The sequence below is a fragment of the Melitaea cinxia genome, chromosome 14 (genome assembly GCF_905220565.1).
Source record: "Melitaea cinxia chromosome 14, ilMelCinx1.1, whole genome shotgun sequence".
Taxonomy (NCBI): domain Eukaryota; kingdom Metazoa; phylum Arthropoda; class Insecta; order Lepidoptera; family Nymphalidae; genus Melitaea; species Melitaea cinxia.
The window spans coordinates 5,222,088-5,239,501 of record NC_059407.1 but is presented as its reverse complement, the minus strand read 5'-3'; the positions used below and the strand labels follow the sequence as shown (position 1 = coordinate 5,239,501).

The 17,414-nt window shown below is 31.3% G+C and overlaps 1 protein-coding gene across 1 annotated transcript in view; it reads left to right on the top strand.

Annotated features, from left to right (window-relative positions):
• The window catches only part of LOC123659865, a 71,381-nt gene extending 63,551 nt beyond the window's left edge, over positions 1-7,830 (top strand). Inside the window, exon 3 of the mRNA XM_045595030.1 lies at positions 7,767-7,830. Within this exon, the coding sequence (XP_045450986.1) occupies positions 7,767-7,830 (64 nt within the window). The remainder of the gene's footprint in view (positions 1-7,766) is intronic.
• Positions 7,831-17,414: the final 9,584 nt, after the last annotated feature.

Genomic DNA, 17,414 nt, shown 5'->3' with positions numbered 1-17,414 from the left:
TTGTCTGATTTTAATATTTAATTTTTTTTTAATTGAAAGTTTGTTACATAGTCTTTGAATGAGGCAATGAATAGAAAAAAATGTAACATATGTAGGTATGTAATGTGTGGCACATCGTATATTTTTGAATATAATTATGATATAAGCCTAGAAAATAAATAAGTTGTACTAAGTAAGTAATACCTAGTACAAAGTACATACTGTTATGAGGACCGACGTGTTGACACACCAGCCACGGTATAGACACCACGGTATGGACTATTATGGTAGCCGAGGGCTCAAGTTCAGCCCATCCACATGTTTAACGTAGGCAGGGATTTTGTCTCAGTATTGTGTGGGATTCCAAACATCCGACATTTAATATATCTTACTCAAGAACTGAACTCACTCACTCACTTTAGCCTATCGCAGTCCACTGCTGGACATATGCCTCCACAAGTTCACGCCCAAAACCGCTGACCGCAGGGCTGGCTTTGTCGCACCAAAGACGCCACTTCCCGTCTTCGGCCTGTGTATTTCAAAGCCAGCAGTTGAACGGTTAGCCCGCCATCAGTCGGCTTTATAAGTTCCAAGGTGGTAGTGACCATGTTGTCCCTTAGTCGTCTCTTACGACACCCACGGGAAGAAAGAGGATGGCTATATTCTTTATTGCCGTAGCCACACAGCTTACTAAAGAACATTAAATGTTAATTACAAGGTGTTGTATTTAGTTTTATTATATATTATCATCTAGTCATTATGAAATGAAATAGATATGAGACCGTGAAAGGACAATTGTTAGAAGATTTGGACCCATAATAACTCTAGATCGTCATTTGCAATACTGCGTTCAGGTGTAAGTTTACAAAAAAATTATCTATAATGTAACAATAAAATCGTCGTATACTTTTTGTGTTTTTTTTTACGTGACACTCACACAACAGTATACGAACTGTAACATCAAACAATAATTACGATACGTTACAATTCAGCCAATAATAATAACAACATGAGAAATAATAAAATGAGAAGTCAAATACGCATTATCAGGGATAACTCAAAAATTACTAGTCATATTTCGATCTTATTTAAATAAAGCGATATGACGAGAATCAGATTTCGAGAAAAAAAAGAACCATCAAAATTAATACACCCAGTAAAAAGTTACGAGGAAACACAAATACAAAAAACATAAAGTCGAATTGAGAACCCCTTCTTTTTTTAAATTCGCTTAAAAATTATACAATTTTTCTACCTATTAACATCAGTTATCAGAATATCAATTCTAAAGACATTTCAAAATGTGATAATTCTAAGATGCTATTGTACAGTCGACTGTCACGATACAAGACATTATTCCTCTTGACAATTTCCACCGTCAGACGTATCTCGGTCCTGAGTTCACGTAGTGATAAAAGGAGAAAGAACTAGACATTGACAGTTGCAGATTACACCATATTCAGGTCGTTTGTATCTTCCACTGTATCGCTCATTTAATGTAATTCGTACCATATTTAAAAATATTTTTTCAGAATAATAACACTTTCATTTATGAATGGATTTTCATTGTAATACGAGTATAATAACATAAAATTATACGTCTCCCCATCTCAAGACAGATATAACCTTATTTTTGTTTTCTAAAAATAAATACGTATCAACGAAAATAGAACCGTAGTATTTAAATATATGTTCTATTTAAATTATTTGTATAACCTATTTATTCTAAATATTTGCAGCTCAAACACAAGCGTGCTATAGTTTATAATGGCTAAAATAGACTGTTGAAGATGGTTTTAGAAACTGATTTCAACACTTGTATGAATTTCCCTTTTAGTAAATGACTAGCTGTGCTCGCGGCTTTGTTATGAAGACACTTCATACATTTCCTACTCAAATATCTCTTACTCGTATGTACAGACATAACACAGTGGCATATTTATTATACGTATACTCGTATATTTTTTCTTGTAGGATTTTTGATGAATGTATTAATATTCTTGATTATATCATTAATTTAAAACCGATATTTATGAACCAGAAACAAATAAATACATAAATTGGATTTTGTTGACGGTTTTTAAAAGAATAATCATAAAGTTTCTGGACGATTCGTCTCAGCAAAACATTTAAAACCAGTAGTTAACATTAGTTATAATACAATAATATACATAAGCGTTCATATACCCCTATTTTGATTAATTAAGTTAGACCAAAAAAAAATTTTGATAAAATTGGTTCCATATAATATTAATGTTACAGATATTTAAGATAGAAATCTCTTAGTTTTCCAAAAAGGTGTCAGACGAAAGCGTTCAGATGAATACTTTCAGTATTTTATAGAGACTTTTAAGCAATTAACGATGCCTTCGTTGGAAAAGTTAAATCTAATTAAGACGAAAACTTAAATTCATATCTTACAGTTACTAAATTATTCGTACTAATTTATTTTTGTGTTACCCACACATTAGGGAATTCGGTTTTTTTTAAATATCGTATCAAAAATCGACCGTGCTAACGGGGATCGAACCTGCATCTCCGACTGACCGTGTCGGTGCTCTAGACAATTAAGCTATGGAATGATGTACCCGTTAGGTCGAAATTTTTGATATGATAATTTGTAAGTATTTGTTTGTAACTATTCAAAGGTTCATATTCTTCTTCTTCTTCTTCTTGTATAATGGCTTCCGAAGGTTCATATTACAATGAAGATCTTTGACAGGAGTCGACACCATGCTAATTCGTACTAATTTATTTTTGTGTTACCTACACAATAGGGAATTCTAAACATTTTTTACACCGACACAGAATATAACTTATTATTTAAAAGAATTTCATCATTTCAAGTGCACTAATGCTACAATCTCACGAGCTCATAAATTTTTCATATCAATTTTGACGGCCATAACGCTTAACACACAAAACGTGTTTCTACATAAGTTAGCGCAACGTAGAACACTAATCAAATTGTCCCGTGACAGCACGCCTGTCACACGTCACGACTGTGACAGCCAGACGTATCAGCAGAAACAGGCTGTTAGCACAAGCAGCTATTTGATTGAGTTCGATGACCGTTCAAATTATATAATTTAGTTGTTTTGAACTCATTAGATTTGTCAAGCATGTCACCGCACCCTTTAAAATCGATAGTTTGATCCCCGGCTATTTTACTTATTGTTAGTAATTTGAACCCACCAAGGCTGTGCAATGGCATGCGATTAGTTATTAAAAACAATAAGAAAACGTTGTCGAAGCCTGCATTTTAAATGGCAAGTTCCGAAGACAAAATGTATTACTAACACGGATCACTATTATTCCCACAGAAGTCTTAATTTGATTCAAACGATGTCAATTTCCAATAATAATGGTATTCGCAATGACAATCAATAAGTCTTAAAGCCATGTGTGTTTGTGGCTTTAGATTTGCGCATATCTTCTTTTTAAGGCTGAGAATTATACGTGGCATATTCTCAAGTGGGGTCCATCCAGTTTGTTTGTGTTGGATAAAGATGGACTCACTAAAAATATTACACTCATTAAAGTAAGAGTCTCAATGTTATTTTAAAATTGTTATAACTTGAGATAGATATGTAATTTGAAATTAATCAGTTAAGATAATAAAGCAAAGTTAGAAGTAGTTAAGATAATAAAGAAAATATGGGTTGTCTGGAAGAAATAGCTAATTAGCCATAAGTCCGCCCATTGTACTTCACTGTCTGTAACTATCTTTATGCTTTGTTTGTAATATATTTGTGCTGTACAATAAAGTATATAAAAAAAAAACCTCAGTGCCTCATTCCTTTTCCAGTCATATACTATAACCCCACACACAGTAAGTTATTTTTTTTTTTTAATTTGACTATCAATATATTGACTAGAAATAATTTATATGACAAAACAACGTTTGCCGAGACAGCTAATATAATATAATATATAATATAGTTGAAATAGATCTCCATTTATATTTTTTAAATTCGAGGTTCAATAAAAATAGAATAAAATTGGATTTGATTAGAAAGGTTTATTAGTTTCAAAGAATTGAAAAATACTATTATAAATTGAGATAAATATTGTATTCCATCATATCGAGTAGATTTAATATTGCCAATGATTGCCAATTTGAATAAACATTATTTAATATTCTTGTATATAACATCAAACGTGATCTGTCAAGTTGGCGCATTGAAGATAGACATGAATCATTGTAATACATTTTATTTGAAATATTTAAGTAGGTATATATAAATTTTATATTCATTATGCATGTAGTTTATTTAGTAAGTAATATATTGAGTTTTATATAGTGTATAAAATGTATCCGAATAAATAAAATGAAACACAATTTTAAGTTTTTCCATATTAACTAAAAAGCTCAAGCTTCACAGCCACAACGTCGTATTCGTCTACATCATTAGTTAAGTCGCTTACGACTACTTAAACTCTGATTATTATTATTATTTTTTCTTTAATATTTAAAGAGGGTTTGTTCAAGTATTGAAGATGACACCCTCATAGAACCATCTTAAAACTGCCTTCGCTTACACGCTAAGTTATAAATATAATATAGAATTTTTGCTTCTGACGATAATGGATGACTTGATATTACATTAACCAAGCTGTGATTATTATGAAGGTTGATAAATAATAATATATACATTAATTACAGAAAATAAATAAGAGCTTCCACGTTCTGACCTACGTCGACGGGGTTGCGGTTTTTCCTCGGTTAGGTATACATAGATCTAAATCGAAGTCACAAATTATAATAAAATTACGGCGTAGCAAGATTTGATGACTGATAACTTTTTGACAGTGCGAGCCATATGATCTCGTCTTGGCAACATTTTACATGAAAATGTTTTTGGTGGGATGTCTTTGTTGTAAAGTATGTTATTAAAAGAAGCGACTGATTTGAAAGTGTTAAGAAACTATCTTATAAAATAATTCAACGAACAGATCAACAAACTATTTATATTCAAACGGCAACCGAAGCAAGATGCGTTTGAGTTTAAAATGTGGTTCACGTACAGGCAGACATTGCGCTCGGGAGTCCATTTCCACAAATATTGGAACGTTCCTCTTGAGATTGCAATATCAGAGCTTTATAATGGGTATAAATTTGAGTGTTATATTGATTCGTAATATGACATTTCTGAACGGAGGCTTTTGTGCATAGATAATGTACATATTATTGACGTTTGTGTTCAGAAATTGGTATTATTGAAGACAAAAAATTAATTTCAATTTTGTTTTTGTTATGTTTTATAATTTAAATAGTTTTTTTTATGATATTTTAATTACAAAATATTATATATTTCTAATCCAATATATAATAGAATTTAAATAAAATGTGTGAAGTAAAACTTTGTAATCAACGCAGGACTAAGTATAAATATACATAATGAAATGAATGACGTATACTTATATACACTTACATAATTTATAATTCTTTCATATCAATTGAAATAAAATAAATCAGAACGTTTTCAATCACGATCAGTTAAATTATGACAAAAAGAACAAAAGAAAGAGAATTTATTATTGCGTTCCATACTCAGCTTTCTTTTTATACAGGCTTTACAAAGAGAATGTAGCGTGTAAATTTAAATATTTTAGACACATTTCAAGAATAGAAAGTCATCGTTAGTGATGCGAGTAAGCTTACTTTGAAGGGCGAAGATTGCAACTACAGGTACAAGTGTTTGAGTAACCTTGTCTACTTTCTAGGTGAAGTTCTGCTGTCCACTGGATATTTTATTTTTATAAAGCATATCATTTACTTCTTTATAAATTTTGATAAATGAATAAATATGAATAAATTTGTATAAATTTGAACGTAAACCTGTAAATAAAATTTATTGTAAATACTTTTAGGTACGTCCGGGTGTACAAACTAATTCGGTCCGTTTTTAAAAGACGAATTCGATTGGAATGTATTTTGTTTGAAAAAGAAGAATGCGGTGGTTTTCTGAAGGCTGCACGTCTGTGAATAATATACGGTAAATATTGCTTTGAGTTTTTGAAAAATACTTGTTTTTAATTGTGATGAATCTGTACAAATCTGTTGTAATTTGTTGCATTTACGGGAGATTTTTCTGTGCTGCTTTAGTTTAAAGAAAAGTGCAAATGAAGTGTAAATAATGCTCAATCTTACAGTGATAATGTTCCAACTGACAAATAACAGAGACAATTTGGAAAAGTAGTAGCTTTCGTAGATCAGTATTTCGATCAAGTTATTTCACGTTATTTTATAATAACATAAAATAAATAAATACATTTACGTCCAAAAAAATGGACCGAATTAATTGGAAGACCCAATATAGAGCTAATTAATAAACAAATCCTTTTTTCATAATTTTTAAGAATTAATTTATTTTTCATACATTTTGAAATCCTCGTTAATTCTTAGAATTTTATTAACGGGCTAGCTGTGTCCGCGACTTCGTCCGCGTGGAATTTAACAAAAAAGTTATTGTTCAGTTCGCAGAGTTATAAAATAAATAAATTTCTAAAATAAAAGTAGCCTAATTTACTCCTTACTACATCAGCTATCTGCCAGTGAAAGTCCCGTCAAAATCGGTCCAGCCGTTTCAGAAATTAGACGGAACAAACAGACAGAGAGATAGACAAAAATTTTACAAAATATTATTTTGGTATACGAACCGTGTATATGCGTGGTTATTTTAATATTACAAAGAGACACTCCAATTTTATTTATTTGTGTAGATTTATAAATTTGCCCTTTACTCTACGAACATTTAATTATTAGCGTTAATTCCAAATAAAATGTACTTAAAGTAAACGTTTTATTAAAACTACACTACTCTAAGCCTCGGTTTTATTGAAAGGCACTAGTAGGGTTAAGGATCATCGAAAATATTTATTCGCTTAAAATTTATTCACATTTTAAGACGTTAAAAGCTCCGACTTTAGGCTTTAACTCTTCATTCATATTTCAATTTATATTTGGAAGTAACTAAAAATATTTGATCCTAATTTTACTTTAAATATATATATTTTTTTATAATTACTGGAAGTGGAACTACTAGTGTACTGTGTGGCTACGGCACTAAAGAATATAGCCACCCCCTCTCTTCCCGTGGGTGTCGTAAGAGGCGACTAAGGGATAACACAGTTCCGCTACCACATCGGAACTTAAAAAGCCGACCGGTGGCGGGATAACCATCCAACTGCTGGCTTTAAAATACACAGGCCGAAGACGGGCAGCAGCATCTTCGGTGCGACAAAGCCAGCCTTGCGGTCACCAACCCGCCTGCCCAGCGTGGTGACTATGGGCAAAACACATAAGTTCACGCTATTTTTGGCGTCAGCTCGTGGAGGCCTATGTCCAGCAGTGGACTGTATAAGTTGTAATGATGATTTATGACTGGAAGTGGAATGTTGGAAATTAATGCAATTACGAAAATATACTTACGAAATTTGTTCTTAAAATGAAAGTACATGAATGTGTATTCAAAAATCGCTCAAGTAATTAAATGCACGTAATTATATGTTACAAAAATTATGTTAGATTCATAAATTAATAAAAGGGCTTTAAGTGTTTTCCAATAAACGATTAATATATTGCAACTTACCGGGACAAATTTTGTTTTAACAACTTCTAAAATTTTTCAATGGCCCGTTTGTTCATTAATTTTCAAACTTTCATCGTTTTCCGAACGTGATGGCCACGAGTTTCAGACTACCATAATTTCTGTGCTCATGAGACTGTTTTTTTTTTTCTAATTAGAAAAGTACGAACAATTAAAACTTTTATAATTGTGTAGATGGGAGAAAGCTAAAATTTACTTAACAGTGAACAATGAACAGGGCAGTAAAATAAGGAAGTAGCCAACTTTCTCAATCAGAAGTAAAAATTATATCTTGATGATTAGTGTCGTCGCTTACGACGTTTCGTAAAAAGCTTGATTCATAAATATTAGCTGATATTTCGTACCGTGATATATCGAAACGTATGCGGCGATACATATGTGGCAATAGAAAGATATTTGTTGCCTTTAAATCTACTATTGAAACATTTGAGTTGAAACTTGATATAACTGTAGAAATCCCTAAATTACATAAACATTAATAGAATAAAATAAAGCTTCGACGTACTCTAATCTACTTACTAAGGTTAAACCCCAAAAAGGGATGTAATAGAGAGATTACACATTAATTAATTTGGATTCGAAATTGTCAATGTATGTGTTAGTATGTATTTAGATTTTCTTTAACATGGTCTTACCTACTTCCTAGATCCTACCTAGGCTATTAAATTGCATATTTATTAGTCTGTTTCGACTGTATTATAAATGTTTCGTTCAAGCAATATAATGCCAATTTTTATAATGTACATAATACTTAATTTTATTATATTATTTATATTATTGTCAAATTACTTTTATAAGTTTGCTGAAGAAGAATTTAACGTAGAGCAGACTTTAAAAAATATGATCGTAGATAATAATCTAATAAGCAAGTCACTTAATAGTTAATAAACAACTCACGACTCATTCTTTTAAGTAAAGTGACACAAATCAAATCTTAATAACATTCTAAAACTATCTCACTATCAGAAAATGCTTATCTTAAAAAACTAAGGTTGGAAATAATAAAACACTATTTTAATTAAAATAAAATAGTGAATAATCCTAGACGTATTTAAATAACCATTCAAACATATTTATAGTACGTTTTCCCAATAACTTATATTATAAAATCAGGTCGTTTGAGTCTTATCTAAGTATAAAGTGAGTCTGGAAATAATAAAATTTAGAGATATCTCGCATAAATCAAGCACGTAAATGAGAATAAAACGTAAAAATAACCATTAGAGCAGTCACTTGGAAGATCAGTGAGACTTGATTCATGAAATTCATTTCGCTTTCCTGTGTTATAACTTTGTCTAAATTATGAGTAATTTCGTTAGGATACCGTGTTTATGGAACGTGTTCTTTCTCAAAGAGATTTCTTTTTAGAATTTGTAAAAACACGCTGTATAATTTACATGTCTGCAAAATATTTAGTTCTAAAGTTGTATTTATATAAACTTATTCAACCATTTAGTATTTTACATGATGATTCTATGAATTATTTAATACAAGGAGCTATCATATCAAACTTAATTAAGTGTATTTAGATACAGAACTAATGTAATGTAAATAAATAATTAAGATATTAAAGAGGAGGGGGAAATACGGCTTATAATTCAGAATATAAATATAATTTGAAATAATATACAAACGGCGATAACAAAAAAAAACCAGTTCGTACTTATACCATGATCTATAATGTAAATACTTTTATGAGAAATACTTAATGATATAATAATTACAGGTTTCATTAACGTGTTCATTAATTGGTAGTATTCTCAGTCGCTTATTTTATATTTATAGACTTGTTTAGGTTACTAAGGTACTACATTTTTCGGATCATTAGCCAGAGCCTACATATGGAGACTCTAGGGTTAAAAGCGAAAGTGATGTGAAAATTTCTGCTATTCCGTATTCATACGCGTATCTCATTTGGTAATGAGACCTTCTAAAGTTTCACCCTACCCTCATTTGCATAATTGTTCAAACATCGTGTTTAATTATATTATACGGTACAGCATAAATTCCAGGTTTTAAGAATTTGTCCTGATTATTTTATATTTTAATCAAGTCAGTTAATAAGTAATATGTAAAATTTCACTTCTCGCACGTTTTTTAATTTTAAATAATTTTTACATAAAGACAGGTACCGTGATTTCAATTTATAATGACAATTTATATGATATTACCTACCGTTACATTTTTTAAGAATTTTTAAATTAATTTGATATTCACTAGAAATTTAAAGAAAAATCTAATTTATTATATTGTTTAAGTAGATTTATAACAGTTTTTTTTTTCGTGTACTGTTTGATTTCTATCTAGATAATAAAAATATAGAAATACATATATACAAGATATAGAAAGCAATTAGGACCATTTACGTAATAAATTATTTTATCATCAAAGACTAACAATTTTGCTCTGAATACTTTATCCACTAGGTAAGTCTTCAGTAAATAATAATCATTCAATTTTATTTTGTATATGTCTTATTAAGTTTTGCGATTGTTTTAAAAGTATAAAACACAATTTAAAAATATCTCTTTTCAGTAAATACCAATTCAAAACTAATCTTAAAAGAACTGGCTTTAAAAGCTTTTATCTAATTATTGCTATTGTGTTATCTGGGTTGTTTTTATTAAACTCATTACCTCAGACCGCGATTTGAATTAACAAGACAGAATTAAAAAATACTGGGGTAAGAAGTTTATTTAAAAGTGGAAAACGCAAACAATGGTACAATCTCACGTGTAATTCACGAGGCTCTTATTATTTTTCTTGTTAATAATCATAGAACAAAAGGGCATTGTCTCCAACCGTGTAAGAAGTGGCCTAAGAAAGAGGAGCTTTGTTTCGGTCAGGCCGCCGAAAGAAACTGGGAATTCGTATGTGTAATATTATGAAGGAAAATTTTAAGATGATCTATTTAAAAAAAAAAAAAAAAACGTAGTTGTTTGAATATCATTCTTGAACCAATTAGAATTGATTTTAATAAAATTTTAAAGCTGTCTTATCTATAGCTACCATAAGCATGATACCTTGTTGTAGTGAATTCCTAAGGACAGGTCGGCCTGCGGTCTTAAGTAATTAGTCGTAGCTCCGTCATCCCCCGGGGCCCTCCAGTTTTTAAGCTGCTAAGGCAAGACACGATATGTACTATTTATGCCAATGTATTAACATTTAATGTGTAAAAATTTAGCATAGCAAATTAATACTTATTTATAAAAGATACTTCGTACAGTGGTATCATCAAGACCGTTAAGAAGTTTATAATATTGCAAGACTCTATAATTATACTTTTCTTTAGTAGTATATTGTTTGGACGCATAGTGAGGTACGGAAAGATAAAAGATAACGTAGGTAACGGCATAACTGGATTGAAAAAAGTTTGATACCAAGTGAAGTGGGCACGGGTCAGCTATTTGTTTATAAAGTAAAATAGCTTGACCTAGTCATAAAGAGTTATTTTTTTTTTTAATATTATTAATATTTTGTTGTTTGGGGTTGAAACATAACGAGACACATAGAAAAAATACACAATGTACTAGCTGTGCAACTCAGTTTCATCTGCGTTAATTTGAGAAAAAATAGCCTTCCTTCTTCTTAAAGCATAACGTTCGTCTTTAATGGGCTATCTAACTCGAATTTTTCAATTCGAACCAGTAATTACTGAGATAAATTTAAGCAAACAAACGTACAAACTTTTCAGGTTTAAAATATTAGTATAGATTAGTATATATTAAGATGTATAAAACATATATGGTTTACATTTTTGCGACGGAAATATTTATACAATATACAGATTCTGATTGGACTGACAGAATAATCTGGAATGATTCAGTGAGACAAATCGATTTGACGTTTTTTTTTTTTTCTTTTTTTTTCTTGTTAAGTATTTTTTTCATTTGTTGTATATTTATTTGTGTAGCTTGATATATTTTCCTTCATCATCATCATCATTTCAGCCTATCGCAGTCCACTGCTGGACACAGGCCCCCACAAGTTCACGCCAAAAATGGCGTGAACTCATATGTTTTGCCCATAGTCACCACGCTGGGCAGGCGGGTTGGTGACCGCAGGGCTGGCTTTGTCGCACCGAAGACGCTGCTCGTCTTCGGCCTGTGTATTTCAAAGCCAGTAGTTGGATGGTTATCCCGCCATTGGTCGGCTTTTTAAGTTCCAAGGTGGTAATGGAACTGTGTTATCCCTTAGTCGCCTCTTATGACACCCACGGAAAGAGAAGGGGTGGTTATCTTCTTTACTGCCGTAACCACACAGCATTTTTTCTTAGTTTACACAAAATATAAACTTCTGAACGCACGCATAAATATTTTACAAAAAATATTTATGCGTGCTAGACGTATTTATAATATAATTATGTCAATCATTTTTTATTACTGACATTATTCCACATTTTTTAATCTAAAATACACTATTATCCGAATATAGTGGATATATCTTGTTGATTTGAAACCTTTATATAAATGTTTTTTTTTTTTTTTATTTGAGGGTAGAGTTTACCGCATCGATGGGATGAACATACAATTTTTGACAGTTACGAAGCACATTTTGTGTTGGATTTTTTCTTCTTCTATTTTTTTTTCCTTAATTTTTCTAGTAATTTTAATACATATTCTGCTATCCAGGACGGAAACAAATACAACAAATTAAAAACCATGAAAATTGATCCAGCCGTTCTCGAGTTAGACTATTATCTACAATCCTGGAAACTAATTTATAGGGTTGAGGGGAAAGAGGGGGTTGGGGGGAGGGGGGGTGGATTTTCACCCCTCCGGCATACTATTTTCGTGTAAACCCCGTTGTTACAGAGATAAGGTTAAGGTTAAATTTTTGTTATTTTTGACTCCACCTTAATTCTGGTGCTGCGGTAAGTTTACTCATGCTCCGTTCTGCGACTATCACGCGTTATTTTCCAAGAAATTTACGTAAAAACGATTTTTACTGTAAGATGAAAATACGATACGAACTGACCTTTAACGACTGACGAATAGACACTTTTAAACAAAATAACGCCACTTTTAAACAAAATAACGCGTAGTTGTGCTGCGGGACGTGCACTCATGCTCCGTTTTGGGACTTTCACACGTTATTTTTCGAACTAATGATGAAATAAAATGATAATTTAAAACACAATAACAATTATTAAAAATACGATACGAACTGACGTTTAACGACATAGACAACATAAACTGAGTTCTGGGACAGATTATTAAATGCAAAATATAAATTATATAAAAATCATTATTAAGATTTAATAATCTAAGCAATTTTTATTTATTATTAATATCTCAAATAATTGTAATTTTCTTTTCTTAAAGTACTTTTAAATTTATATCCATAAATAAGTCAGAGATAGAAATAGATTAAAAATACTTTGAGATAGTTTAACATTGCGTGCTAGAATATAGGTTTAGAAATTCGAAAAATACCCAAAACCGAATCGGAGCACCCCACTGTCCACGTGGTCTTGGTCTGTCCTACCCCTAGAGTGTTTTTTTTTTGTGCCGCGGAGGCTGCGCTGCGGAACGGAACATGAGTGAGCGTGCTTTCGCACGCAAGGGCGGAAGGGCTGCACTTCCCGCAGCGCCGGAGCCAAGCGTTCCTCTAACTTTCGAAATTCTTCTTCTAACCTCAAAACTTTAACCATGGATATCTCCATAAAGTAACCATGGGGTTTACACGATAATAGTTGTCAGGGGGGATAGAAACCCTCCCTTCCTACCCCTCCCAACCCCCCTTTTCTCCCTTAAACTCATAATTTAACCTTAAAACATTAACCACGATATCTCTGTAACAACGGGGTTTACACGAAAATAGTATGCCGGGGGGGGTGAAAACCCACCCTCCTCCTCCCTCCCCAACCCCCCTCTTTCCCCCCTAACCCCATAAATTAGTTTCCGGGATTGTAATTAATTACCTCGAGTTATAAGTGTCCGAACAAACCCGAATTTGTTTTATATATATAGAAGATGTTACAACTTGCGGTCTTATAGTTAACGAGTATGGCAATCTAGGTACCAACAGAGATAGAAATTTTATATTAGTAATGATCGAGCCATTGTATCAATTTCTTTATTCAGAATTATTGTGTACTTTTTCCTAGGAAGAAATACACATAGACATTTAACTTTTCTTATAACACAGTAATTGTTATTAAAAACTGCACTTTGTCACCTTTGATTCTCACTTATTAATCATAAATGCAATGGATTATAAGTTTATAGGTTGCACAAGTGAGACTTCGCTTTAATCTGCAATTTTAATGATATTAGTTTGAAAAAAAAGCTGGCTTAGACCTAATATCCTTACTTAACTTTTCCATCTAATCTGTACTTTCTTGAAACTTGAAATACGTGAAGCAAAAACTTTGTACCCCTTTTTACGAAAATTGCGCGGACGGAGGAGTATGAAATTTTGCACACTTATACTTTATATACAGAAGGAGTGCTAATATTTTTCTAAAATTATGCATAAAAATACATTAAATCAATTAAAAAAAATTACATATACTACCTTGTATTTGACACACACGCATTTATACTCTTTTGTTTATTATTATAGAACTATATAGTCTTTGACAATGGAACCTTACAGACACTATCCGTTGGTTTATGAATTTCGGAAAATCTTTTTTTTTTTATCTTTCGAAATTATAGTATTTCAAATATATACATAATCGTATCTATGATATATAAAACTTATAGGTTGGCAACGTTGTTCAGCTAGTACCCTTCACGTGAGAAAAAGCAAAAGAATCGAATGTGTATTGACTTGACTTATTAAGGGGTCTATTAGGCTTACGCGAGAATGAATGCTTTACCTTTCTCGAGTTCTTCAAAGAGAACTCTTTTAAAACTTGACGAAAAACCTAAAAAACGTGAATAGCTATACTTTTAGCTTTCCTTACAACATTTATTTTATGTATTGAAGTAGTACTAGTGGTCGCCTATTGATCGAAATACGACACTAATTAATTTAAATTATTTTTAAGTTTAAGCATTATTAACAGAGTAGTCAGTTGACTATTTAAGTATAATTTTAATTTTATGAAATGCGATTTGAAGTGTAGTATTTAAGTTTTGCAATCCACACATAAATTTCAAATTATTTATATAGATGCCCGGTAATTTTTAATAGATGTCCGTATCTTAGTTCTAAAAATAGGTTAACAAAATCATTAAAAGGTTATTTTAATATATATAGTTTTTTTTAATTACGAATTATTTAAATCAAATTATTAAACTAATTTATCTTGCCATTTATTCTACGGCTTTTTAGTTTAATATGGCAAATGAAACTTTTTCATTTTTTCGTTATATTGAGGTCTAAATATATTTTGTGGGTATCATAATTATGTAGAATTTATTCATTTGTGAGGGCACTATTATCTTAGTACTTATTGTAACTATTCGAAAAATTGGTTTTACTTTATAAATTGGTTCCTTTTTATTTTTTTATTACAAGAAAAATAATGTTAATACTAACATTACCAAATCAGTAAGCATTAAATACCATAACCTATATAAAAGTTAATGTAACGTAAATAAAGATGAACAATTATGTCTCATCTTTTGTATTTTTTCTTATTTTTATTGTATCATTATTGCTTAAAAATCACAACTCGTGAAAAAAAAAAAAACATTTTAATGAAAAAGGGATATTGCCTTTCAGAATTCGCTTCCAATGGTCTGTTTTTGATTATTTGGAACCCAATCGGCTACTAAGAGCATTCTTTTGTCAGTTGACAGATCTCATTGGGAATTCAATTGGGGAATTTGGATCGTTATATGTTGCAAGAAATGCATTCCTTCTTCAACAAAAGACTGAATTTTTGTATTCAAATCTACTAACGGTTGCTTGAATTTTCATGGAGTTCTGCCGCTATATCATTTTTTGATCAGAAATGCTATTTTCTGATCGAATTTCTGGCGTACAATAAAGTGTAAATAAATAAATAATTTTCGGATTCATAAAATCATAATACATACGGTAATTTTTCTTTTTATTTTCTGAGTACTGCAACAAATTTTTATTTTTGTATAACTATACGAAATTTATATTAAATGAAAGAAGTACTTGAAACACTATAATATATATATATATATATATATATATATATATATATATATATATATATATATATATATATATATATATATATATATTAGTAGCACAGCAAAGATTTACAATGGAACAAAAATATACACTTTTGCGGACATGCAACAGGAACAATGTGATTCAACAAGACGGAGTGGACTTAAGCGTGTCTTGCAACAAAATTTAATAATTTGCAGCTTTAGGTTAAACGTATACTGTGATACGAAACAGAATTTCCTAAATACATAATAAGGACTGCGTCAGAGTTTTGAGGATGTGCGTGAATTTTTAAATACTTCAAATTAACTTCTAATTACATTCAATTATATTTTCATTAAGAGTTTGAAGCTAAAGCAGTTTTAGATTAAGGCTTGTCAAAATATTTCTAATAGCATCTTTGCTTCATACTTTGATCTCCACAATTTTATCCAGACATTATAGTGAGAGAATAGGGTGCCGCGCTTTGTAGGTTTAGGAGTTGTTGAAATAGAATAATAAACTAGTTTTTAAAGTTATAAATTTTAGTAGCACGCGGTCAGAAAACAGGGGTAGGTTCGGAATCAGGCGCGTTAGGCACCTGATTTTCAGCCTTTATTTCCTTAGCTGGCCCACGCCGCGACAACGTACCTTAGAAAGTAAAATGGAAGGACACTGGCCTGACTAATTCCCGCGGTGATGGTCTTCAGTTCCGTCTTCGTCCGATGACCGGCGGAGATCTCCACCGGTGTAAATGCCGGTAATCAGTCAGCCCGTTATTAATCGAGGGCAGTGACTCGATTTGTAGCAAAGTATAATTAAAGATATAAATCCAAAAATAAAATCCTGGAACGAAGAAAGTTCCGAGTCAGGAAAAGAACAATTCAGAAACCAGTGTCACAAGTAGCAAAATAATAAATAATTACAATTTTCTCGTTAAGTTAAGAACACCAGCAATATGTAATTATAATAGATATCATGAGAACTTACCCCAGCGGGATTTAAGCCGAGTTAGGGTCGAGGTTAGGTCTCGAGGTTCGGCGGCAACGAAGTGCAAAGAAAAAGAGAAGCAAAGACACGCGAGCAAGGCGCTCCTTCCCGCGCTCGGGAATATTGACAAGCAAAAGTCTATGCGTTAAGCATAGTCTGTATTTTTATAAATTATTAAGTTTAAATTTAGATATTAAATTATTTTATAATTTAAGGAGTAGACAGGAATATTAAATTTAGAATTTCTAATTACAATTAAATTGATTTTATTAAAGAAAGATCAATAATTACCAAAAAACATCAGCGGCATCTATTAAGTCTATTAGAGAAAAAACGCCGATATGAAACACCAATAGTCACGAATTGTTGAAGAATGCCGATAGATGGCGCTACAAGTAGAAGCATGATAAAAATAAAGTGAAAGAAACTTAACCTTTACTACAAGATCTTATTTATTAGAGTAACGTTCCAGCACAACGTTACAAGGGCCCTAAAATATAGATTAGCAATACCAAAATACTTTGTTTTCCGAACTTTTTTTAATCTGATCCTATTATAAAAGTAAATTTGTACTAACAGAAAATTGACATTAAATCTAGCTTTTATGATTCATATGTAAAAAAAAATGTTTGCTATAGTCCGGGACGCTTAACGCTTGCAGTAATACCGATATCGGGAACCCAAAGACTAATAACAAAGCTGGTAATATCTTGATTTACGCATCCCATAAATAGGGGCACATCATATTGTTAG